This window comes from Heterodontus francisci, chromosome 17 (assembly GCF_036365525.1).
Source record: "Heterodontus francisci isolate sHetFra1 chromosome 17, sHetFra1.hap1, whole genome shotgun sequence".
Lineage (NCBI taxonomy): Eukaryota > Metazoa > Chordata > Chondrichthyes > Heterodontiformes > Heterodontidae > Heterodontus > Heterodontus francisci.
This window is the reverse complement of record NC_090387.1, coordinates 17,296,164-17,322,761: the sequence shown is the minus strand read 5'-3', so window position 1 is coordinate 17,322,761 and position 26,598 is coordinate 17,296,164. Positions and strand designations below refer to the sequence as shown.

Below are 26,598 nucleotides of genomic sequence, written 5' to 3'. Positions count from 1 at the left end.
TTGGTCTGTTTTATTCTGTGGGTTACTAGAGTGTTTGATTTGGCTGTTTTCTGGTTGGGTGGAAAGCTTTAAATAATATGCTGTGACCTGTGGAGTGACGGGACTGAATTGACAGTGCATTGCTTCTATCGCGGTCATAACATATTTAATTGGGGGCTCGTCCAGGATCAGAATCGGATTAATGGCGGGGCTTGCTTTTGGAATCATTAATTACTTGTCTCTGGGATAACCCGTAAATTGGGGTCTTGCGTCTGGATTCATGTTAATTGCTTTCGCGTCTGGGATCATATTCATTGGAGACTCGATTGTCGGGATTCAAATCTAATGCCAATTACGAAAATAAAAGGAATCAGGTTTCTTGTATAATAAGGTACAGTCTGTATCGTTAGAATGGTATTAGCAGTTGCAGCAGAGTTTCTTGGGAAGGAGAATGTTTCCCTCGGTGACTTGATAACTTTAACTAAGAAACTAAAAGAATTGGCGGCAAAATTGGGCTAGAATTTAAATCGGGAACCCAAAAAGTAGTGATAATTGACCTAATAGCCCAACATCTGGAATTAGAGAAAGACGAACAACAAGAAGGTAGTAAGTCAGAGAATGATGCAGTAGAATTGACTAGAATTCAGTTAGATGTAAAAAATCTTGAAATGGAAAAAGAAAAAGCAATAAGGAAACGTGAGTTTCAGAGAGAAAGTGAAAGAAAAGAGGAAATTTAGGCTAAAAGAGATGGGACTAAGACAAAGGGGTGGTCTTGAGTCCAAAAATAATTCTGGTCGGGAAGAATCTGAATTCAGCTCAGGACCCAGTGAAAAGGATCAGCTTGTAAAGGGATACTGGCAAGTTCCTTTGACTCCTCGAGCCACGGAGATATCGGTTTTTGTCAGTGGCGGCTAAAAAATGGCCCAGCCACTTTTCAAAGATTAATGCATCAGGTGGTAGCCATTGTTCCCAACTGTGTAGTGTATCTCGATGATGTACTAATATATGGTAACACTTGGCACGGACACTTAAACCAGCTAAAAATTCTGTTTAAAAAGTTACAAGCCGTGGGCTTAGTGATAAGTCTGGCAAAAAACAAATTCGGAAAAGCAAGAGTAGCTTACCTCGAACACATAGTGGGGCAAGGACAGGTATTGCCAAAAACAGCAAAGGTACAAACCTTAAGAGTTCCTTATCCCTAAATCGAAACGGGAAATAGAGGTTTTTAGCGATATATGGTTTTTACAGGAAACTTGTACGAAATTTTTGTACTGTGGCTGCTCCATGAACTGATTTGCTACAAAAGAAAACAAAATGGTATAGTCAGATGAATGCCAGGTAGCTTTTGAAAAGCTAAAGGCAATCTTAACTAATGAACCAGTGTTGGCTACTCCAAATTTCACTAAACCCTTTAAAATAACGATTGATGCTAACAACCTGGGGATTGGTGCAGTCCTATTGCAGGATGACGAATCAGGCATAGAGAAACCAGTCGGGTACTTTTCAAGAAAACTAAATTGCCATCAAAAAAAAGTACTTAAAACTGTGGAAAAAGAATCATTAGGACTTTTGCTGTCTCTCCTACATCTTGAAGTATATATCTATCAGGACTATAAAGAAATACTGACATACACTGACCATAACTCATTAACACTTGTGGAAATGTTAAAAACCGAAATACCAGAATCTTTCGATGGAGTTTGTTGTTACAGCCTTATCTAAAGGTTATACATATTTTGGGGAAAAACAATGTTATCGCTGATGCTTTATCACAAATTTAACCATGTTAACTAATACGGATGCTGATGGTATAAAGAAAATGCTGTAAGTTATTAGTAGGGTGAATGGTGTGAATGTGGAAAATGTTGGTGTTTTTTTCCCAGTTTGTATTTTTTTTTGCATTGTGATGAAACGCATTTTGGGAATGATATTTCATTTCAGCAAGGGCGGAGGTGTCACGGACTTGTAATTATTTTTCTCCTCGGATTAAAAACAGTGCACCTTTATGGGAAAGAAAGTTCTGGAGTTACCGTGTGCCACAGCTACATTTTTGTTACCCTGGGCAACAACAGGAGAGAGCAGTCACATGATAATGTTTCCACTTGACTGCGTGGGAACTGGCAGAAACCAGCTGCAACGGGTTAGTTTTGATAGACTTTCCAGCGAAGCATACTGAAGAGAAGAAAGCTGTCTGTTTCCCCTCAGCAAATATTCTACAAGGAGCTACAAGCCAAGTTAATTCCCTGAGTGAAGAAGAAAAGCTGCCTTTTTCAAGAAACCTTTTGTATTGCTATGCTCATCGTTCAAAGAACTGTTGAATGCTTGCAGCCGAAAAGTTAAAAGGCTATTGACAAAAGGACTATTTTCATCAAATGTGGATGAAGACTTCGCATGGCCTTTGACTATTTCCACATTAGAAGACTGTTAGCGGGAATGAATCTAGAAGAATCACTCGACACTCAGGTCTGCTCCAATGTCAAACAGTTTATTTAGTTACGCCAGCGGGGAGCAGGTCACTGGGCTGTCCAGATGCCTCTCCACTGAACAAAGGAAAATCATCCATACTTATACATTTTCAAACAGTTACTCAGCCCATCCCGGCCAGACATGGTCCAATCACAACGATTATCGATTATATACATTGATTATTAGAGCCAATAGAAGCGGTGACTAGGCATAGAGGGGCTGCATGACCGGCCCATACACAGATAGGGGATTACTCATGATGTTTTCCATACCTCCTTATCTTCACCTCGTTACCGGCCCATACACAGATAGGGGACTACTCATGATGTTTTCCATACCCCCTTATCTTCACCTCGTTACTGGCCCATACACAGATAGGGGATTACTCATGATGTTTTCACCTCGTTACAGGCTAGCACCTTTGTCAGCATTCCAAAAGGGTGTCTGCTTTTCATTTTAATTAGCCTTTTGTTTGAGATTGGATTACTCAGCTCCTGTGGAATGCGGTCAAGTTCACTGAGCCCCATGGTGCTTTGCAACCTCCTCACTGTTCACTAATATTATGTTACTGGTTACTCAAATAATATTTAAACAGTATGATATTTACTGCAGGTGCCTCTGCGCTTGGGAATACCCTACAACAAAGACCTCATCCATCAGGAACTTAACCTACAAAAACGTAATTATTTTATTCTTGAGATAACTAACTTTAAAAACTCCACTTTTAAAACCAATTAACTGCTAGTTTTTGAGTGTTTGTGTGTGTGAATGAGGGAGTTAGAAATAAAATAAGTTATAAGGCCTTTAGACATAGGTTTATCTTCATAGTGTTTAAGATATAGTTTTAATAAGTAGTTAATTTGTTGTTGTCTAAAGATACCTGGTTTGGTCTGTTTTATTCCAGGGGTTACTAGAGTGTTTGATTTGGCTGTTTTCCTGTTGGGTAGAAAACTTTAAATGATATGTCGCGACCTATGGAGTGATGGGACTGAATTGACAGTGCGTTATTCCCACCGCGGTCGTAACAAAGTATTGCATGCTAAATGAGAAATAATAATAAACTCCCATTTAGAGATTTGTCATGAGGTGATAAAATGATGCATGTATTAATTAAAATTTTCCAAGTGTCTCTTCCCCATCAACACTTTTTTTTATTCCTAAATATAAAGAACCCTTGTATGCTTAAAATGAAAATGAAACTTTTAAGTGCAAGAGACATTTTAAGTCCCCTCTCCACAGTGTAGTGAGGTTACAATTGAGAGTTAATCTGAGAGTTTAAATGCCTATGGCGCACATTTTATATGCTGCTCTAGTTTTTGGTTGTTTGGTTCCTTAGTAGCCAGAGCGGATGATTGGATTTTTGTTGCAATCTGGAGCTTTGTGTGGACAGTTACTTTTTCTGTGACTAATTTATAAAGATATGGTCAGATTTTAGCTGAACTTCATAATTCCCTTAACATCCAGGACGTGCTGTTCCTTTTGAGAACAGTTATGCTGTGAACCACTATTCATGTCAGTGAACATCAGTTCAAGGGAATATAACACGTTTTTCCAATTTTTTTTGCACCGAACATCCCAACTCAAGTGATGCAGATTAAAATACCCTCTGTTATCTGAGCAATAAGCCTCAATTTGAGCCTCAGAAAAACACCACCTTCTGCATTAATACAGTATCTCTGCTCACATATTTTGCACTTGTTGCATTTGGACTTTTGTGTTGTTTCTTATTGCATTACAAAATTTCAATATGGAGCCTACCAGATTGAAGCTCCTTGGCTGTTAATTCAGTAGTGGAATAGTGTTCTTTGGTCTCCATCTTAATACAAACAGCTGACATGATGTTGCTTATCCTAAACCATATAACAGGAGTTGCAAAAGTGCAGTTGTTTATGCTTCATGGTGTAGGATACGTTTCTCGGGTTGACAATATATATGATAAATATGGTGTATGCTGGTGTGTTCAAAACTCTTGCCTTCTCCTGAAACACTAAGCAACACCATGTGTACGTATATTCTTATGTGGCAGTGCTCTGACTTTTGCTGGAAGCAAGTATGCCCAACGTGCATGATAGCAGCAGTGAGATTGCCAATTTGCTACTTGATTGGTTTTGGGCTGTGGATTCCCTGACAAGAGGAAACAAAACTGCAGTAGCTCATTTAATTTGAGATAACTGGAGAGAGAAGACTTTCATGGCGTTCGTCTGGCTTGTATTTAAACCTGATTCTCAAAGGACATAGCAGTAACCACTGTGGTAGTTAGGAATTTTAATCCTGGATGCATATTGTAATTTTAGGATTTCAGCATTCAGTTTTGCAAATCCTAGGATAAGGAACAGTTAACAACAAGAATGTGGGAATGATCCTTGCTTCGAACAGCAGTATTTACAGAAGCTTAGGAATATCAGACTGGTTCTGTGTTTCCACAGTATGCAGTCCAGGAACTTTGCTTCTAATGTTGAATCACAGGAATATTTCTATCACTGTACCATGCAGTGTAACCCCACAACATAATGGTACAATCACTGGTTGCAAAAATTGAGTAATTTCTTTTAGATTTCAGGTTTGTCAGGGTGACAGAAAAGCTATTTGCAAGATTTTCCTATACATTTGTGAGTTGGTGACACTCAGATTTTTGACACTCTCATTTACCAGTAACACATTTTTCTGAAATGACTAGGTTAGTGATTTACTGTTCATAAACAGCCATGATTAGTTTTACTTTAACGGTTTTTGAATAAGTAGTTGTTGAAAAATGTATAACCCCTTCTGTGTGACTGATCTGTTGACATCCTTTCTCTGGCATTTGCAGTTCTTTTTGTAAAAGCTTACAGTTTTGTGGGTTTATTTTTGGTGCAGGTGCCAAAATCAATGTTGGAAATAAGTTGTACAGTTTATAATTTCTGCTCACAGTGCTGTTGTATTTAATGTTGATTTTTTTGTTTCTTGACTTAGAAACTGGCCCCCCTCAACTTTCTAACTAAATTAAATAATGTGGTAAATTTAAGGTCAAATATTACCCTATTTCAGACCCCAGTGAATGTTTGACCCAAAATAATACATGCGGCTCTGATTTGCTGAGTGTAGTGACTTAAAAGAAATACATAATACTGTAGCTACAAGTGCTAAGCCCAAAATCCTAATTATTGATGTAGTGCGTTACCAATCCTGTAACATCTATTAAATGCTTTGTTGGTTTTTATTAAATGTCCTCTTCTCATGCTGTGTTTCTCATAAATGACAATACTGATTTGTGTTCCCCTGATGGTTCACTGATTTCATGCAGTGAGTAGCTGAGCCATGGAGAGCAGGAATGCTTCATGCTCAATTTTTGTTTTGTGTTGAGTTGGGATGGTGGTAGGAAACACCAATTGGCCTCAGCACCATAGGGTTAGGGCGAAGGAAATAATCAGACTTTTTGCTGTGAACACGGCAGGAAATCCTTGTCTATTATATCAGTGGAGGACACAGTCAGCCTCTGCTGTGATGCCCTGCACAGCCAATAACTTGCTCACTGTCAAAGTTCATGCATGAATAATGGCTTTTTAAGCAAGCTTACGGAGGACGACCAGTGCTCGTGACATAGTGTTATCAGGTTGTGAGAAAGGGTTTGATGACTTTTGAGAGGGGAGGAAATTGATCAGGCAAAAAGCATGCTGGTTTGATTTGGTATTTTTCTGTCTATGCTTCGTGTTAAACTAATGGAGTATAAACCAAGTTTAAAAGTTTAGTCAACTGTTGTAAGTTCTTACTGGGATTTAATTTTTTTTGTCTAGAAACGCAAGAAGAATTTTATATGGAAAAGCATTTTGTTGCTTACATTTGAGACATTAATCTATTTCATTTGTCACCAAGGGATGAGTTTAAAAGTTTGAGAGCTTTTAGCATTGTTTAAATGTTAAATCATTTGCAAAATGTTCAAATCCAAGAATCAAGTTAACTAAACAATTTTTTTGTTTACAGTCAATGCAGATATTTTGGAGAGGCAGCAGAAAGGAGAGGTGTGGGTTGAAGAGAGGGCAAAAAGGGTGCGCGGCTTGAAGAAATTTCTATGCTCAGTGTTATGAATTAAAAACAAAGCTCAAGCTTTGCCAATTAGCAAAGGTATGAACTGATGTTACTTTAACTTCCTCACATGGTCTAAGATGACAACAAAACTAACCCCTAAAAATGGATGCTGAGCCAAAGAAGGAGATATTAGGATGGGTGATCAAAAGCTTGGCCAAAGAGTTGAGTTTTAAGGAGGGCCTTAAAGGAGAAGTGTGGAGGGACAGAGTGTTTTAGTGAAGGAATTCCAGACTTTAAGGTCTAGACAGCTGAAGACCTGGCTGCCATTTGTAGGGTAAGGGGAGTGTAGAATGCACAAGAGGCTAGAGCTGGAGGAATGCAGAATTTGGGGAGGATTGTAGAGCTGGAGGAGGTCACAGATAGGGAGGGGACAAGGCTGTGAAGGGATGTAACCATGAAGATGAGGATTTGAAATTTGAGGCGTTGGCTGCAGCGAGCACAAGGATGATGAGTGCATGGGACGAGATAGGTAGATCTTTCAAGCTAGGATTCATTTTTCTTTCTTTGAGTTTTTTTTTAAGTGAAGCAAAATATGCAGGAACTTGGGTTTCATTTTGTAAATTATTCTGATGACATTTCTTTAAAATATTTTTGTTCATGTTTGTGTGGTGTGTGTATTTATAAATGGCTTTTTTCAAATTGAGCATAACAGTTTTTGATCTTGCTTCTGAAAAACATCCATCTTCTGCACAATTGTCCGATATGTGTTTCTATCTGATTGTCCCTAGATGATAAGCTGAAGGGCAATTCAATCCAGGTGCAGGATAGACATCCCCTAGCAATGAATTACAGAACAGCATTGCTGAATATCCAGAAGCAGGTTTCCTGCTCTAAAAATTATCCAGCTCGATGAATTTCTTAAATTCTAGCTAGAAACTTTTGATGGCTGTCAAGAATTATACCCCGTGGGATGATTGGCTGTGAATTAATGGTTTGAAATTGTGAAAAGGAAAAAGATGATTCAACAGTAAATTTGCAAGTTGTACAGATCCCTTACATATGTGCTGATTAAGCGGGAGGATGACTCTTCCCCAATGTTTTAAGAGCTGTGCTGCACCCGAGTCTGAAATGTCTATTTTCCTGGGCATTGTTGCCAATTCTCCACACAATTTGTGTTTTGGACCAATGTGTTGGGACACATTCTCCAGGACAGTTCAGATCAGGCTAAAATGGGTATGAAATTCAATTTCAATTTGGGTGCAAATTGGGCAGTGAAAATTTCAACATTAAACCATTCGACCGTTGCTAATGGGTGCAGAGCACCTATAACACTCAGTCTTCTGTTCATCTCAAATGTTATCATTTAAATAGTTTATTAATCAATTCCTACAAATTAAAACATGCTGTATAAAAGATTAACACTGCTATACAAGATGAGTGTCAATACTTGATCATCATTAAAAACCGAAGATGTTGGAAACACTTATAGAATAGAATAATAACACGTTTACGGCACAGGAAGAGGCCACTGGGCCCTTCGAGTCTGTGCCTGCGAAAAACAAAAGAGCCACCCCGCCTAATCCCACTTTCCAGCATTTGGTCTGTAGTCCTGCAGGTTACAGCACTTCAGGTGCACATCCAGGCACTTTTTAAAATGAGATGAGGTTTTTTGCCTCTACCACCTTTTCAGGCAGTGAGTTCCAGACCCCCACCACCCTCTGGATAAAAAAAACCTTTCCTCATGTCCCCTCTAATCCTTCTACCAATCACTTTAAATCTATGCCCCCTAGTCACTGACCTCTGCTGAGGTAAATTGGCCCTTTTCATCCACTCTATCTAGGCCGCTCACAATTTTGCACATCTCGATCAAATCTCCCCTCAGCCTCCTCTGTTCCAAGAAAAACAACCCCAGCCTATCCAATCTTTCCTCATAGCTGCAATTTTACGGTCCCAGCAACATCCTCATTAATCTCCCCTGTACCCTTACTGTAATAAGGTGACCAGAACTGCGCACACAACTCGAGTTGTGGCCTAACTAATGTGTTATATAGTGTTACAACCAGGTGAGAAAGGGGTCTATGGGTTCCCTCTCAGCCTTTGCCTGGTTTAATCGTAACGGAGTTTAATTTTAAAAACACCATGTTTTTAGCCCCTCCTCTCCAATTGTAAGGCAAAGAAATCAACCAGACAGGTTTTCTTACCTTTAAACAAGAAAGGTGGAAATTTATTAACCTTAAACTCTGATTCAGTTAATGACTACGAATACGCGATGCGAGCATGCATATGCGATAAACACACGCAGATAGAGACAGAAAAGTAGAAAGAATATAGGGGAAAAGTTTGAGGCAATAGCTGGGAATTATTTAGGGTCCTTTTGAGTTGGATGTAGAGTCTTTTATTGCTGATAAGTCTTGCCGTTTCGTTGGGGCCCAGTGCACACTTTAAAACTTGTTTTGATGTAGGAGTCTTCTCTCTTGAGGTTTAAGTGACTTCAGTAGATCTGGTGATCAGTGAGAGGGCCAGGAGAGAGGCTCTGTTCTTGCAAGTTCAGTTGCAATCTGACCCAAGCTGTGCTGAGAGTATAGTTCAAAACCACCTGGGCCATTAGGTTAGTCATGTGACTTATTCTTTTAACAAACTCCTGCGTTTGTGGATTCTCCATCTTAGCAGATACCCTGGAATGCGGTCTTTCTTACACATTCAGTGTTTGTTGATTAAAATCCATTTGGGTTAATTGGATCAGGTAGCAGTTCTATTGTCTCTCTAGGCACTGTCTCTTAGTATGCGAATGTTTTTCAGCCACTGCTGATCTCTTTAAACAAGTTATCTCTTCACTCCAGCTACAGTTTAAAATCAATGTTTGTTTGATAAAAATTAATATGCCTCATTCTTGGCAGGTGGGGTCTTCATGACCGTTTCAGCATAACATTCCTACTCTTATATTCTATGCCTCGACTAATAAAGGAAAGGATTCCATATGCCGTCTTAACCACCTTATTGACCCGTCCTGCTACCTTCAAGGATCTGTGGACATACACTGTAAGGTCCCTCACTTCCTCTACACCTCTCAGTATCCTCCCTTTGCCTTGTTTGACCTTCCCATATGCATCACCTCACACTTCTCTGCGTTAAATTCCATTTGCCACATTTCTGCCCATCTGACCAGTCCATTAATATCTTCCTGCAGTCTATAGCTATCCTCCTTGTGATCAACCACACGGCCAATTTTTGTGTCATCTGTAAACTTGTTGATCATTCTCCCGACATTTGCGTCCAAATCATTAATATATACCACAAAATACAGGGGACTTAGTACTGAGCCCTGCAGAGCCCCACTGGAAACAGTCTTGTGGTTGTAAACATACGAGTCAACAATTACCCTCTGTTTCCTGTCACTGAGCCAATTTTGTCTGCAGCTTGCTACATTCCCCTGGATCCCCTGGGCCTTTTTTTTTTAAACCAGTGTGCCATGTGTGACCTTGTCAAAAGCTTTGCTAAAATCCATGTTGACCACTTCAACTGCACTACCCTTATCTATCTTCCTTGTTGCTTCCTCAAAAAAATTCGATCAAGTTAGTCAGACAATATCTTCACTTAACAAATCCATGCTGACTATCCTTGATTAACCTATGCCTTTCTAAGTGACAGTTTATCCTGTCTCAGAATTGATTCCAATAATTTGCCCACTACTGAGGTTAGACTGACTGGCCTGTGATTATTCGGTCTATCCTTTGCTCCCTTTTTAAACAAAGATATAACGTTAGCAGATCTCCAATCCTCTGACACCACATCTGCATCCAGTGAGATGGTAAATGATGGTCAGGCCATCTGCTATTTCCTCTCTTTTAACAGCCTGACCCTAGTGATTTATCAACTTTCAAGGATGCTAATCCCATTAATACTTTCTCTCCTCCTATGTTTATCACATCCAATGCTTCACACCCCTCCTCCTTAACTACGATGTTTGCATTGTCCCTCTCTTTTGTGAAGACAGACGCATTCATTAAGAACCATACCAACATTTTCCACCCATACACATGGGTTATCTTTTTTGTCCTTTATTAGTCCTACTCTTTCCTTAGTTATCCTCTTACTCTTAATGTATTGATAAAACATCTTTGGGTTCTCCTTGATTTTACTTGCCAATATTCTTTTATGCGTTTGCTTTACTAATTTCTTTTTTGATTTCACTTTCTATGCTCCCCTTGGCTTTCTGTAATATTGAGTTCTCCGTGTCTGATATAAGCTTTCCTTTTCTGCCTTATCATACTCTGTAAGCTCCTTGACATCCAGGGGGCTCTAGATTTGGCCGTCCCACCCTTTCTCTTTGTGGGAACGTTTACTCTGAACCCCCTTGAATCTCTCCTTTTGCCATCCACCGCTCTGACACTCATTTACTTTCAAGTAGCTGTTTCTTTTGCTAAATCACTTCTCAGCTTAGTAAGATTGGCCTTGCCTCAGTTTAGAACTTTAACTCTTGTATCACTGTCCTTTACCATAATTATGTTAAAACTAACTGAATTATGATCACAACTACCAAAATGCTCTTCCACTGCCACTCCTTCCACCTGCCCAACTTGATTACCTGAAACCAAGTCCAGAACCATGCTGTCTCTTGTTGGACTTGCTACATACTGGCCAAAAGAAGTTTTCCTGAATGCACCTCAAGAATTCTGTTCCCTCCATTCCTTTCACACTAAAACTATCCTAGTTAATATTGGGGTAGTTAAAATTCCTTACTGTTTTTGCATTTTTGAGAGATTTGTCTACATATTTGCTCTTCTATCTCCCTCTGACTGTTTGGGGGTCTATAGTACACTCCCAGTAATGTGACTGCCCTTTTTTGTTAGCTCAATTTATATTGCCTCACTTGATGGTCCTTCTAACATATCCCTCCTCACAGCTGTAATTGCTTCACTAACCAAAATTGCTACCCCCTGCTCCTTTGCATCCCCCTCCCTATCTCGTCTGAAAATCCTGTAACCAGGATCGTTGAGCTGCCATTCCTGTCCCTCTTCAAGCCATGTTTCTGTAATAGCTATATCATACTGCCGTGTTTCTATCTGTGCCCGTAGCTCATCTACTTTATTGCTTGCTGCTTGCATTGAAGCATATACCCTTGAGCACTGCCAAACCTTTTTAAAAAATTTTCCATCCTTTGTATTTTCTGTCATCCTTTGTATTTTCTGTCTTCCATTTCCATTTCTGATTTTTGCCCCGTCTGAGTCTATCCTCCAGTTCCCATCCCCTGCCAAACTAGTTTAAGCCCTGTCCAACAGCACTAGCAAACCTCCAAGCAAGGGTATTGGTCCTGGCCCTATTGAGGTGCAGACCGTGTGGCTTTTACAGGTCCCACGCCCCCAGAACCGGTCCCAATGCCCCAGGAATCTAAAGGCCTCCCTCCTGCACCATCTCTCCAACCACGCATTCATCAGCTTTAACGTCTTATTTCTGAGCTCGCTAGCGCGTGGCACTAGGAGTAATCCAGAGATTAGCGGGAAGGCTGTGGTGTAGTGGTATTATCACTGGCCTAGTAACCCAGAGACTTAGGGTATTGCTCTGGAGACATGGGTTCGAATCCCACCACAGCAGGAGGTGGAATTTGAATTTAATTAATAAATCTGGAATTAAAAAGCTAGTCTAATGATGGCCATGAAACCATTGTCAATTGTTGTAAAAACTCATCTGGTTCACTAATGTCCTTTAGGGAAGGAAATCTGCTATCCTTACCTGGTCTGGCCTACATGTGACTCCAGACCCACAGCAATGTGGTTAACTCTTGCATGCCGTCTGAAATGGTCTAGCAAGCCACTCAGTTGTACCTAACCGCTACGAGGTCAACTTCACATGGACTGCAGCGGTTCAAGAAGGCAGCTCACCACCAACTTCTCAAGGGCAATTAGGGATGGGCAATAAATACTGGCCTAGCCAGTGACGCCCACATCCCATGAATGAATAAAAAAAAACCTCTGAGGTCCTGCTTTTTCATATCTTACATAACACCCTGAAATCTGCTTTCAGGACCTCGTCCCTCTTTCTACCTATGTCATTGGTACCAATGTGAACCACAATTTCTGGCTGTTCACCCTCTCCCTTAATGTCCTGCAGCCACTCTGGCATCCTTGACCCTGACACCAGGGAGGCAACATTCCATCCTGGAGTCATTGCCTACGGCCTCAGCAATGCCTGTCTGTTCCCCTATTGAATCTCCTACCACTATTTCTCTTCCACTCTTTTTTTCCTGCCTGTGCGGCTGTGCCATCTCTGGTGCTCTGAACCTGGCTGTTGGTACACACCTCTGAGGAACCATCGCCCTCACCAGCGTCCAAAATGGAAAAGCGGTTCGTGAGCGAGATAGACTCAGAGGACTCTTGCACTAACTGTCTGGTCCTCCTAGACTTTCTGGTGGTCACCCATTCCATCTCTGCCTGCACGCTCATAACCTGTGGTGTGACCGCCTCCCTAAACGTGCTATCCACATAGTTCTCTGCCTCGCAGATGCACCAGGATGATTCCAGCTGCCTCTTGAGTTCCAAAACTTGGAGCTCCGGTTTCAGTAGCTGGTGACACTTCCTGCAGACGTGTTAGTCAAGACCACTTGCAGTGTCCATGACTTCCTACATCCCACAGGAGGCACACTCCACTCAGCTGAGCTGTCCTGCCATACCCCAACCTTTACTTTTAAGCTAGTTGCTAGTAAAATGTAGAATTACAGACCCTCACTCACTAATCAGCTCCTTCTCCTGTAGGTAGTTGAGGGTTATTTAAAACTTTAACGTTTTTTTCTATTCAGCTATTTACACTCACTCCCTCACACTCCCTGACCAATCGGCTTACGAGTTAAGTTGCACTCTCCAAGCTTGGAGACAAAGGAACCAACTACTGGAGGCTGAAAAAGGTAGAAGAAAGGAGCACCTGCTTCTCCTCTTCCCCAAACTCCCAGCTTCACACTCTGTCCAAGCTGCACTCCAGACCCCTGTATTTATACTCCCTGAAACTCACATAAGCCAGCTCTACTACAGTTAGAAAAACCAGTTTAAACGAGCTACCTATTTAACTAGGTTCAGCTGTTCTCCAGTAGGTCTGGCAGCATCTGTGGAGAGGGAAACAGTTAATGTTTCAGGTCGCTATAACAGGTTCTCAGCAAGTACAGAGTCAGTGAAAGGAGGGAGGGTGGGAAAAGGAACAAAAGGGATAGTCTGTGATAGGATGGAAGACAGGAGAGATGAAATGACAAGAGATGGTGCAAGGCAAAAATGAGTGGTAATAGGACAAGTAAAGAAACAAAATAAAAACAGAAGATTACTGGAAATACTCAGGTCTGGCAGCCTCTATGGGGAGAGAAACCGTGACCAAGGTCACAGAACTGAAACATTAACTGTTTTTTCCCTCCACAAAGGCTGCCAGAGCTGCTGAGTATTTTCAGCATTTCTGTTCTTATTTCAGATTTCCAGCATATTCAGTATTTTGCTTTTGTTAAGAAGCAAAAGATGTGTCTAAGGAGGTGTGAATGGCAGAATCATGAACAGCTGTGGTCCGAAAACACAAAGAAAAGGAAAAACTAAAACCAGGAAAGAAAAAGGAAACAAAATTGGGGCAGAGTGACGAACTAATTTGCTGAACTGAGTGAATTCAGAAGGCTACAAAGTGCTTAATTGAAAGAAGAGGTACTGATCCTCAAGCTTATGTTGAGCTTCATTGGAACACTGTAGGAGACAGAGGGCAGAGAGGAATAAGGTGGACAATTAAAATGACAGGCGACCAAGCTCGGGGTCATGCTTATGGACTGAACAGAGGTGTTCTGCAAAGTGGTCACCCGATCTGTGTTGCATTTCCCCACTGTACAGGAGATCGCATTGTGAGCAGCGAATACAGTATACTAAATTGAAAGAAGTACAAGTAAATTGCTGTTTCATTAAAAGCAAAATACTGCGGATGCTGGAAATCGGAAATAAAAACAAGAAATGCTGGGAACACTCAGCAGGTCTGGCAGCATCTGTGGAGAGAGAAGCAGAGTTAATGTTTCAGGTCAGTGACCCTTCTTCAGAAATTGCTGTTTCACCTGGAAGGAGTGTTTGGGTCTTGAACAGTGTTGGCGTGACTTGTTAAATTCTAGAAAGCTTGTTGTGGAAGGATGATGCTGGAGTCTACCTTTACTCAGTTTCACATTTATTGTACAGAGTAAAAAGGATTACAGTCAAGTAGCTCCTCACTCAAGCCCTCCACCAGTCTCAGTAAGTGTCTCCTTATAAGTTAGTCATACAGCACCGAAACAGGCCCTTCGGCCAACCGAGTCCGTGCCGACCATCAACCACCCATTTTATACTGATCCTACATTAATCCCATTTTTCCCCTTTCACATCCCCACCTTCCCTCAATTCTCCTACCACCTACCTACACTAGGGGCAGTTTTTACAATGGCCAGTTTACCTATCAACCTACAAGTCTTTGGCATGTGGGAGGAAACCGGAGCACACGGAGGAAACCCACGCGGTCACAGGGAGAACTTGCAAACTCTGCACAGGTGGTACTCAGAACTGAACCCGGGTCGCTGGAGCTGTGAGGCTGCTGTGCGAGCTGCTGCACCACTGTGCCACCCTCGAGCACTGTGCTGTGCTCAAATAAGACTCCAATTAACACCCTCCACCTGCATATAATTAAGCAATTGATGCACAATTAACATGATTGAGGAGTGGATCAGGGCGTCATGGAGGAAATAGTCCCTTTACTCGGCTGAAAGGGGAGGGGAGCCGCAGATATGTTTGGTGTTGGCATCTCGCTGCAGGTGGTGAAAACGGCAGAGGATGATCCTTTGAATATGGAGGCTAGTGAGGTGAAAGATGAGGATGAGGGAAGCCCTGCTGTGGGTATGAGAGGGAGGGAAAGGGGTGAGGGCAGAAGTATGTGAAATGGAATGGTCAGTATTTTATCATTGTAGTAACGTGGTACACTCCTGCTGTGAGAAAATTAACATTAACTTATGAAAAAATGTAACTTTTGCAAGAATTTTCAAAAGTGAGCTGTGGAAAGAGAGTAACTGAGCAGCTGATATATTTTCCCAACACACAGTGAGGGTGCCATAATTAAAGTTCATTGCTTTTTGAAAAATAATCTGTGCTCAAGTTGATAGTTTAATGCATTTTAGGTTCTGCATAATATCCACAAAATGTAAAAAAAAAATGTATTTCAGAATTTCAAGATGTATAGTATTGGCAGGTATAACTCGAATCTTGCCTTTCCAGCCGCCTCCTCTGGTCTCCATTGTCAGCGCATATATTTTGAAAATTAAATTGAGCTATTAAGTAAGACCCCAATTAAATTGTGTCTGAAATTTCTTCTTTGCTGAAATTAGCTCACTTCAAAACATCCTACATAATCTGCTTTGAATATAGCTAGGTCAGTCAATACCAGGCCAACAGCAAAAACTCAAGGGAAGTGCAATTTAACTCTTCAGCATCAAAATCTAAGTTAGATATGAGTCTGCATTAACGAATAATTCATTTAACAAATATGACATGCATACAAAAGCAAAATACTGCGGATGCTGGAAATTTGAAACACCAATGGAAAATGCTGGAAACACTCGGCAGGTCAGGCAGCATCTATGGGGAGAGAAGCAGAATTAATATTTCAGGTCGATGGTTTTTCTTCAGAACTGGCAAAGGTTAGAAATGTAATGGATTTTGAAGAAGTGAGGGGGTGGTGGGGTGGGAGAAGAACAAAAGGGAAGGTCTGTGATAGGGTGGAGAGCGGGACATTCAATGACAAAAGGCACGCATGTTTGTACAATCACGTGGTTAAGTATTGAATAATCCTTAATAGCCATTAACAGAAGCATATCATAAGTGCAGTGGTAGTTTGTGTATCACAATATCTCTGGCTGAATTGGCTTTCACTTAGTAACAGTATAATGAAGTTACTTTGAATAGATAGGATGACAGGAGGACATGGCAGGATTGAAGTTATAATTAGCATTGAACTTCACACTGCCAGGTTTTCATTGCAAGATGCACCCTTTGTAATATGAACATAAAACCATTCAGTCTCTACGATTAAATAGTATGTTGCTATTTTTGGTTCTGGTTTTGGCACTGGATACTACAAAGGCTATGGGCTCTGACAATATTCCAGCATTAGGACTGAAGACTTATGCTGCAGAAGTAGCTGTGCCCCTAGCCAAGCTGTTCCAGTATAGTTACAACATTAGCATCTACCCAGCAATTTGGAAAAATTTCCTAGGTATGTCCTGTGCACAAAAAGCAGGACAAATCCAACCTGGCCAATTACCCCCCTATTAGTTTACACTCTAACATCAGCAAAGGGATGGAAGGTGTCATTGACAGTGCTATCAAGTGGCACTTGCTCAGCAATAACCTGCTCAGTGATGCTCAGTTTGGGTTCGGCCAGGCTCCTGACCTCATCACAGCCTTGGTTCAAACAGGCACAAAAGAGCTGAACTCCAGTGGTGAGATGAGATTGACTGCCCTTGACATCAAGGCAGCATTTGACCGAGTATGGCATCAAAGAGACCGAGCAAAATTGGGGTCAGTGGGAATCAAGGGGAAAGGCCTCCGCTGATTGGAGTCATACCTAGCGCAAAAGAAGATGGTTGTGGTTGTTGGAGGTCAGTCGTCTCAGTCCCAGGACATCACAGCAGGAATTCCTCAGGGTAGTGTCCTAGGCCCAACCATCTTCAGCTGCTTCATCAATGACCTTCCCTCAATCATAAGGTCAGGTGTGGATGTTCGTTGATGATTGCACAATGTTCAGTACCATTCGCGACTCCTCAGATACTGAAGCAGTCCATGTCCGTATGCAGCAATACCTGGAAAACCTCCAGGCTTGCGCTGATAAGTGGCAAGTAACATTTATGTCGCAAGTGCCAGGCAATGACCATCTCAAACAAAAGAGAGTCTCACCATCTCCCCTTGACATTCAATGGCATTACCATTGCTGAATCCCCCACTATCAACATCCTGGGTTCACCATTGACCAGAAACTGAACTGTAGCAGCCACATAAATGCTGTGGCTCCAAGAACAGGTCAGAGGCTGGGAATTCTGAGGCAAGTAACTTGCCTCCTGTCTCGCGAGTGCTTGTCCACCATCTAAGCTCGAAACTATCCAGCACAAAGCAGTCCGCTTGATCGGCACCCCATCCGCCACCCTCAACATTCACTGCCTCCACCACCAACACACAGTGGCAGCAATATGTCCCATCTACAAATTGCACTGTAGCAACTCACCAAGGCTCCTTCAACAGCACCTTCCAAACTGTGACCTCGACCACATAGGACAAGGGCAGCAGATGCTTGGGAACGCCACCACCTGCAAGTTCCCCTCCAAGCCACACACCATCCTGACTTGGAACTATATCACCGTTCCTTCACTGTCGCTGGGTCAAAATCCTGGAACTCCTTTCCTAACAGCACTGTGGTTGTGCTTACACCCCAAGGACACAGCGGTTCAAGAAGGCAGCTCACCACCACCTTCTCAAGGGCAATTGGGGATGGGCAATAAATGCAGGCCTATCCAGCAATGTCCACATCGTATGAACGAATAAAAAACATGAATATGTGTTGGGTTGGATTTTACTGAGTGGCGAACAAATAGCACCAGCTGTTAGTTCGATGTGCATTTGCCCATAGACTTTCTCTGGGGTTTGCACAGCAACTTGCTGGTAACCAAACATCCAAACAGTGCAGTGGCCTCTACAGTGTATCTGGGACAGAGGTGAACAGGGCAAGCGACTGTCTGCTTAACCAATCAGGTTGAAGAATTGTTCATGAGTAGCAAAGAGTCTGACGCAGGGGTGTCAGTCAGGGTAGTTAATTCATTGTCAAATCAGGCACAGAAAGCAAACTAAATCTAGGGAAAGAAAGATTTGATTGAGAGAGGAAAAACAAAGAAAAATTAAAATGTAATGCTTTTTTAAAATCAACAGTAATTAAAATCAGAAGGAATGAAGCTTCATAATAAAGTTAACTTTCAGAGCCAGAGTGGGTTTTGTACTGATTAAGACTTACAGTGCCATTGAAAGGGTACTTAGACTAGAATGGATAAGTCCTAACTTTTTTTGGGAGGTTTCGTCTGTATTGAAGGGAAGTACAGGAACATCATACTGTTCAGTACATTTGAATGGGGAGCCGGGTGGAGCGATGCCACTTTCTGGAAGATTACAGAGAGATGTTACATCTTTGACAGCAGCTAACGGATGTACATTCAACTGTGCATGAGCGCTTGCCAGAATTTGCTGTCTGATTTGCGCCTAAATAAGTGAGTGCTGTTAACCTTGCTGTTGTTTTAATTGTCCTGATTTTGCATTGGGCTGGAATTTGCAATCAGTGATCAATTCAGATCACTTCCAAAAGTGCCATTAAACTAAAGAAGTCTCTGGCAGGAACTAAAATTTACCACATTTTAATTAGTTTGACAAATGGCATTCATGTCATTTTTACTGCATGATCCTTTTCAGCATTGAAATCACGATAAGGAGACATACTTTCTGGTCATCCCAACAAGGCCTGCGAAGAAAACTATCTGCTCAAAGAATATAGCATGATCTAACTTCTTTCCTTATAACAGGGCCCAATTCAAGCTGGTATAAATGCCGAGCATTCACACATTTAGAAAACGTGTGGCCAGATCAGAATGTGTGCATATTTTATATGCCTTTTAAAGATTCCAGAATATGTGTCATGCATGAAGGAGCAGTAATAAAATGGGAGAGTTATGAATTTTAACAAATAACTGTTAAACATATCCACAAGAACATGGCCACTTGTACCACAGTCAAAATGGAGTAGTGGTCACGTGACCCCTCCTGTAGTGGAAATCAGCAAACGTGTCTACAAGCATGGAACTTCTTAACCTCATCTGAAATAGCTTTGGGGAAAGCTTCTTTGAAATTCAAAAGAGCACTGATGCATTAATGACTCATCACCAGGAATGAACGAACAAAAGGTTCTGGAGATCGACAGAATCACAGCGCAAACCAAAATTGAATAGGTGTGAAATAGCACCGTGTTAACAGAAGGGTCCCCATTCAGACATCAATTGATAGCCATGGTCTCTACACCCTGGTCTATTGTGTGGTCACACCAGGGGAGCGAGCCATCTGTCTTCTAATAGAAACTCTAATGTGATGAATTTTTTACCTTAAAAAGAATAACTCTGGAGTGAGAGAGGGGAGATGAAGCCAACACCTTCATAAAGCAGACCAGCCAGGGACTGTGAAAGAGATCCAGCCAAAGAAGAAGCCCTGCTGCTAATTCTACACTTCACCTTGCTGCAGCAGAGAACTTAAAGTGATCACCACCTCCAGTCTGAAGCTTTAACTATCAGAAAATCTACAACATCTCAACAGGTTCAAAACTACAAACACCCAGCCCTGCACCTTTTAAAAGAGACTGTCCTTCTGAGAAAATGTAACCGGTTTACCGTAAACCATGAACACCTACGTCACTTTGAACTTAAATTACTTATCCTTTTCCTCTCTAGTTATCTATTGTGTATGTGCATGAGTGAATGTCTGCATTGATGAGGTTGCGACCATTTCGGGAATTGTTTAAAAAAAGAGGTTTTCTCATAATGTTTTAACAAAGTATGTCATTTGTCTGTTTATTTGACCCTAACAAAACACTCGGGGACTAACATCATTTTTAACAAAACACGATTACGGTCAGTTGGGAGGTGAACAGTGGGAACCACCTGCACCCCTTTCTACCTGTCCATAACGCAAAGATTAGCCCTCTAAAGATGTCTCGGAATGTATGTACTATTTCATGCATCGTTGGTCTTTTCATATATTTCTGCAGTTCATGTCTGTTGCACTTCAGACAGTAGCAAGTATAACAAGTAGAAAGGTAATCATTTACTGGTATTTTCTCAGACTGTGGTTGACCTGGCTACTTACCAAGAGCAGGAGCCAGCAATTTGCAATATCTGACAATACAGGGACCTTTCTCTGAATTAGCCTCTAATTAACTTCAAGTATTAGCTACTGAGCTGCTTTCAAGATGGCTCCTGGGCTGGAAGCTCCCGAGGAAGCTCCCTTGCTGTTCAACTCTATCCATGGCCATCTGCTCCCATCCCTAACGTTTTCTCCCCCAATCTGCCCTCTTAAACTGTTTAAATTCCCCTGGCTCTTTAAATCAGTTCATTTTAGCCCGATCTAAAGGCTAACAGTTAGTTTAGTGTATGTTACCTGGGCCCACTGCCCTCCCCCAGCCACACCTGCTCTTTGTTTTCTCAATGAAATTGATCCGGATGAAACTGACGAGCACAGCTGCCGATACTTCAATCTCCGATCCTGCTGTCTTCACAGTCCAGAGTGTCTGCAGCCACGGCATGCGGTAAGTCCATTGAGGTGAAGAAGGAGCTGCGGGACCCGAGAGAAGTCCTGAGAAAAGGTGCCCTGAACACCCAAAAAATCCACGAACGGCCCCCCCGGCCGCAACTTCAAAGCGCCCGCGGGAGATGGCTCGGAGAGCATCTGCAGCGCACTGTCGGCAATGCTGCATGCCTTTATTTAAACCACTGCAAAAAAAAAACCCGTGGCAAATGTAATCACTTCTAAGTCTACCAAATGATGCTTCACCTCCCGAAGGATGTGGATGAGCTTTCCGGACGTCGATGGTGGGCACTGAGGAAATGGCTTATTACCTGCACCAGCTTCCCCCCCCCCCCCCCTTTACCCCCCTTCCACCCCCCCCCCACCCCCGTCCCCTTCCCTGCTCCACCCTCTCAGCTCACCCCCTCACAACCCCGTCCCAGCCCGCCCCCCCCCTCGCACCATCTTCACCCCGCACCCCCTTCCCCTGCACCCCCCCCCCCCCACCCCCTCCCTCTACTCCTCCCCCTTGCATCCCCTCCTCCCACCGGCACCATCCTACACCTGTGTAGGGGCCCCAACAACCCCACTGCCTTGTGGGCGTCTCGGCAGAGACCAAGGCTAAGGGAGTAAACCCTAACAGAAAATCCGGAGCGGAACCCCGTAGGCGGTCATGTGTCACCTTTAGCATGTTTCCGGCAGTTCCTGCAGCCGTACTGGTGCCAAACGTCGTGTCCTGCACTCCTTTGGACCCCACCAGAAAGGCCGAGAGGGGGGTTTTGACGACTGGGCAACTCTCAACCTCCATAAATTTGCCCAGGCATGCGCCATGGAGAGGTCACTCCATAGTTGCCTCACAGCGACTAAAACAACACGGAAGGCAGCAGTTACGGGTTATAAGTCCAGATAAATTGGCGTAGAAACTGGGCGCCACGGGTTGCCTTTGTCGGTGGGAGAGGTCATTGCACCTCACTGGACAGCTACCGCCCGCCTCAAACCGGGCAGCCCCCGGTCAATAAGGTTCTGTCCCGCCACAGTCTGCCTGCTTCAATGGGTGCTTGGAGCTCAGGGTCATTGCCCGAAAGGTGGACTGATACACCGCACCAAACAACATGAAAAAAGGAAAGAAGGTACCAGTCCTTCGCTTTGCAAGCTGGAACGTCAGAACTATGTGTCCTGGCCTGTCGGAAGACCTTACACAAATCAACGATTCTCGGAAGACCGCCATCATTCACAACGAGCTCAGTAGATTCAATGTGGACATTGCAGCACTTCAGGAGACTCGCCTCCCCGCGAGTGGCTCTCTAGCAGAGCAAGACTGCACCTTCTTCTGGCAGGGCAGGGATCCTGAAGAACCAAGACAGCATGGAGTGGGCTTCGCCATCAGAAACTCCTTGCTCAGCACGATAGAGCCTCCCTCAAATGGCTTGGAACGCATACTGTCCATCCGACTGCTCACCACCTCTGGTCCAGTCTTTAGTCTCTACTCAGCATCGATGGTCCAACACTCTGCTCCCCACCTGAAGCTAAAGACCAGTTCTATGAACAACTCCATAACATCATTAGCAGCATCCCCAACACCGAACATCTATTCCTGCTGGGGGACTTTAATGCCAGGGTTGGGGCCGACCATGACTCATGGCCCTCCTGCCTTGGGCGCTATGGCGTTGGAAGGATGAATGAGAACGGGCAGAGACTGCTTGAGTTGTGTACCTATCATAACCTCTGCATCACCAACTCGTTCTTTCACACTAAACCCTGTCACCAGGTTTCATGGAGGCACCCAAGATCACGTCGTTGGCACCAGCTAGACCTCATTGTCACAAGGCGAGCCGCCTTAAACAGTGTTCAAATCACACGCAGCTTCCACAGTGCGGACTGCGACACCGACCACTCCCTGGTGTGCAGCAAGGTTAGACTCAGACCAAAGAAGTTGCATCATTCCAAGCAGAATGGCCACCCGCGCATCAACACGAGCAGAATTTCTCACCCACAGCTGTTACAAAAATTTCTAAATTCACTTGTAACAGCCCTTCAAAACACTCCCACAGGGGATGCTGAGACCAAGTGGGCCCACATCGGAGACGCCATCTATGAGTCAGCTTTGACCACCTACGGCAAAAGTGCGAAGAGAAATGCAGACTGGTTTCAATCTCATAATGAAGAGCTGGAACCTGTCATAGCCGCTAAGCGCATTGCACTGTTGAACTACAAGAAAGCCCCCAGCGATTTAACATCCGCAGCACTTAAAGCAGCCAGAAGTACTGCACAAAGAACAGCTAGGCGTTGCGCAAACGACTACTGGCAACACCTATGCAGTCATATTCAGCTGGCCTCAGACACCGGTAACATCAGAGGAATGTATGATGGCATGAAGAGAGCTCTTGGGCCAACCATCAAGAAGATCGCCCCCCTCAAATCTAAATCGGGGGACATAATCACTGACCAACGCAAACAGATGGACCGCTGGGTTGAGCACTACCTCGAACTGTACTCCAGGGAGAATGCTGTCACTGAGACTGCCCTCAATGCAGCCCAGACTCTACCAGTCATGGATGAGCTGGACATACCAAAGCCTTTGACCTCGTCAGCAGACGTGGTCTCTTCAGACTACTAGAAAAGATCGGATGTCCACCAAAGCTACTAAGTATCATCACCTCATTCCATGACAATATGAAAGGCACAATTCAACATGGTGGCTCCTCATCAGAGCCCTTTCCTATCCTGAGTGTTGTTCTCGCACCCACACTTTTTGGGATTTTCTTCTCCCTGCTGCTTTCACATGCGTTCAAATCCTCTGAAGAAGGAATTTTCCTCCACACAAGATCAGGGGGCAGGTTGTTCAACCTTGTCCGTCTAAGAGCAAAGTCCAAAGTACGGAAAGTCCTCATCAGAGAACTCCTCTTTGCTGACGATGCTGCTTTAACATCTCACACTGAAGAGTGTCTGCAGAGTCTCATCGACAGGTTTGCGTCTGCCTGCAATGAATTTGGCCTAACCATCAGCCTCAAGAAAACGAACATCATGGGGCAGGACGTCAGAAATGCTCCATCCATCAATATTGGCGACCACGCTCTGGAAGTGGTTCAAGAGTTCACCTACCTAGGCTCAACTATCACCAGTAACCTGTCTCTAGATGCAGAAATCAACAAGCGCATGGGTAAGGCTTCCACTGCTATGTCCAGACTGGCCAAGAGAGTGTGGGAAAATGGCGCACTGACACGGAACACAAAAGTCCGAGTGTATCAGGCCTGTGTCCTCAGTACTTTGCTCTACGGCAGCGAGGCCTGGACAACGTATGCCAGCCAAGAGCAACATCTCAATTCATTCCATCTTCGCTGCCTTCGGAGAATACTTGGCATCAGGTGGCAGGACTATATCTCCAACACAGAAGTCCTTGAAGCGGCCAACACCCCCAGCTTATACACACTACTGAGTCAGCGGCGCTTGAGATGGCTTGGCCATGTGAGCCGCATGGAAGATGGCAGGATCCCCAAAGACACATTGTACAGCGAGCTCGCCACTGGTCTCAGACCCACCGGCCGTCCATGTCTCCGCTATAAAGACGTCTGCAAACGCGACATGAAATCGTGTGACATTGATCACAAGTCGTGGGAGTCAGTTGCCAGCATTCGCCAGAGCTGGCGGGCAGCCATAAAGACAGTGCTAAATTGTGGCGAGTCGAAGAGACTTAGTAGTTGGCAGGAAAAAAGACAGAGGCGCAAGGGGAGAGCCAACTGTGCAACAGCCCCGACAAACAAATTTCTCTGCAGCACCTGTGGAAGAGCCTGTCACTCCAGAATTGGCCTTTATAGACACTCCAGGCGCTGCTTCACAAACCACAGACCACCTCCAGGCGCGTATCCATTGTCTCTCGAGATAAGGAGGCCCAAAAGAAAGAATTAGCTACTGAGACCACTTCCACAAATGGATTCCCTAACATGGCCTTAAAGGATGGGCCATGTCAAATATGGCTCCATTTTAGCACCGAAACATCACATTTGTGCTGCAGAATAAGGCCAAATTACTGTTGAACAATGTCATGGGAGATCAGCTAGTTAATTGTTGCAACTTACATTTTTAATGAAATGCAAAGATTGTTCTCCTCCCCACCCCATAAATCTAGGAAACTGGTCAGATGGCTATTTGCAAAATCTTCCTTGTCCCTGAATCAAACATTCGGTGTAGAGGCTTTTTAAGAGTCTTTAGTTGTTGCAAAATGTGACCTAGCTCATAAAACATTACATCCTCGACCCTAAAACTCTGCACCTCCATTGAGTCTGTAAGTTTAAGAATCCTGTATTTAAACTAAGGACCACAGGTTGCATTATTGCACGACAATAGTTACAGCACAAGGAGACCATTAATCCCATTGAGTCCATGTTGGTTCTCTGCATGAGCAATTCAGCTAGTCTTACTCCCCTGCCCTTTCCCCCTAGACCTGCAATTTTTTTCTTCAGGTGCTTATTCAATTCTCGTTTGAAAGCTATGACTGAATCTGCCTGTACCACCCTCTTGGGCAGTGCATTCCAGATCCTAATGATTGGCTGTATTTAAAAAAAAAAAAGTTTTTTCCTCATGTTGCCTTTGGTTCTTTTGCCAGTCACCTTAAATCTGTGTCCTGTGGTTCTCGACCCTTGCGCCAGTGGAAACAATTTCTCTCAAACTTCTGTCTGGACCCTTCTCTGAGGAGAACAGCCCAGCTTCTCAACAAATTCTGGCCTTGCCACTGATGCTCACATCCCAGGAATGAAAATAAAATCCACATAACTGAAGTCCTTTATCCATGGAAACCTAGCAATATTACAATGTTTTGGAGTCATGTAGTAGAGTATATTAATTTAGTATTGGTGTTTATTTTAAGATGAATTACAGTGTAAAATCTGCACTCTTTTTCTGTTACAGATTTACCATATGGTTGGGAACAAGAAACCGATGAAAATGGTCAGGTGTACTTTGTTGAGTAAGTGGATGAAGCCAATGAGAATTGCATCTTTCAGCTCAGTATATTGATGTGATATCTTTGTGGGCGATTGGGGATTGGAATAGAAATTTGAGAAAAATCAATATTGCATTTCTGTAATAAAAGCAGGAAATGCTGGAAATGTTCAATTAGCATCTGAAAAGAGAAAATATAGGTTAGCAGTTTGGGTGGAGTACGGAATGAGACCAAAGAGAAAATTGGAGTGTGAACGGTCAATGGAATTGAAGTGGCGGGCCATGGGGAAATTCAGAACCTGCCTTTGGAGCTCTCAGGTAAGTAATTGTCATAGGCAGATAGGTCATTAACTGCTTTTGACCAGACATTCTGACTTTAACAGTTAGTGCACATATTTCCTGAGCTGTCAGCAACTAGCCAGGGTCAACCAGGTGAGTGCACAGTGGGGAGTGCTTCTTCAGTGAAACTGACAGGCTGGGAAAGTTTTCAGCAATGAAACTGAAGAGCTGTAACCATGTCCAGGTGAGAGGCTGGTGCTCACCAGCACTTCTCAGACTGTTTTCACTGCTTTCCAACTTCTTTGGAAGTCAGTTCACCTGTCTTGCACTTCACTCACCTTCAGCTGCACTTCGCTCCTGCCAACCTTCACAACGGCATGGCAACAGTTTTTAAAGCTCTACCTTGCACGTCTGATGAGCAAGAGCAACACCAGCATTCTCCTCAGCCACACATTGTTGCACAGGTCAGTGGGGATGGAGACTAATCCAGCTCCAAGGAGGCAAGGTGAGATCCACATCACAGGGTCAGTAGTTGGAGGATCAGTTCTCCATGGGTGAGCATCAGTGCCTCAGGAGGTTCAGGCTTTTATGGCAGGCCATT

General features: G+C 43.3%; 1 protein-coding gene across 3 annotated transcripts in view; it reads left to right on the top strand.

Annotated features, from left to right (window-relative positions):
• wwox (WW domain containing oxidoreductase) overlaps positions 1-26,598 on the top strand; it is a 1,122,031-nt gene that overhangs the window by 25,226 nt on the left and 1,070,207 nt on the right. For all 3 annotated transcript variants that reach the window (XM_068049087.1, XM_068049088.1, XM_068049089.1), the window contains exon 3: positions 25,686-25,743. In XM_068049087.1, the coding sequence (XP_067905188.1) occupies positions 25,686-25,743 (58 nt within the window). The remainder of the gene's footprint in view (positions 1-25,685; positions 25,744-26,598) is intronic.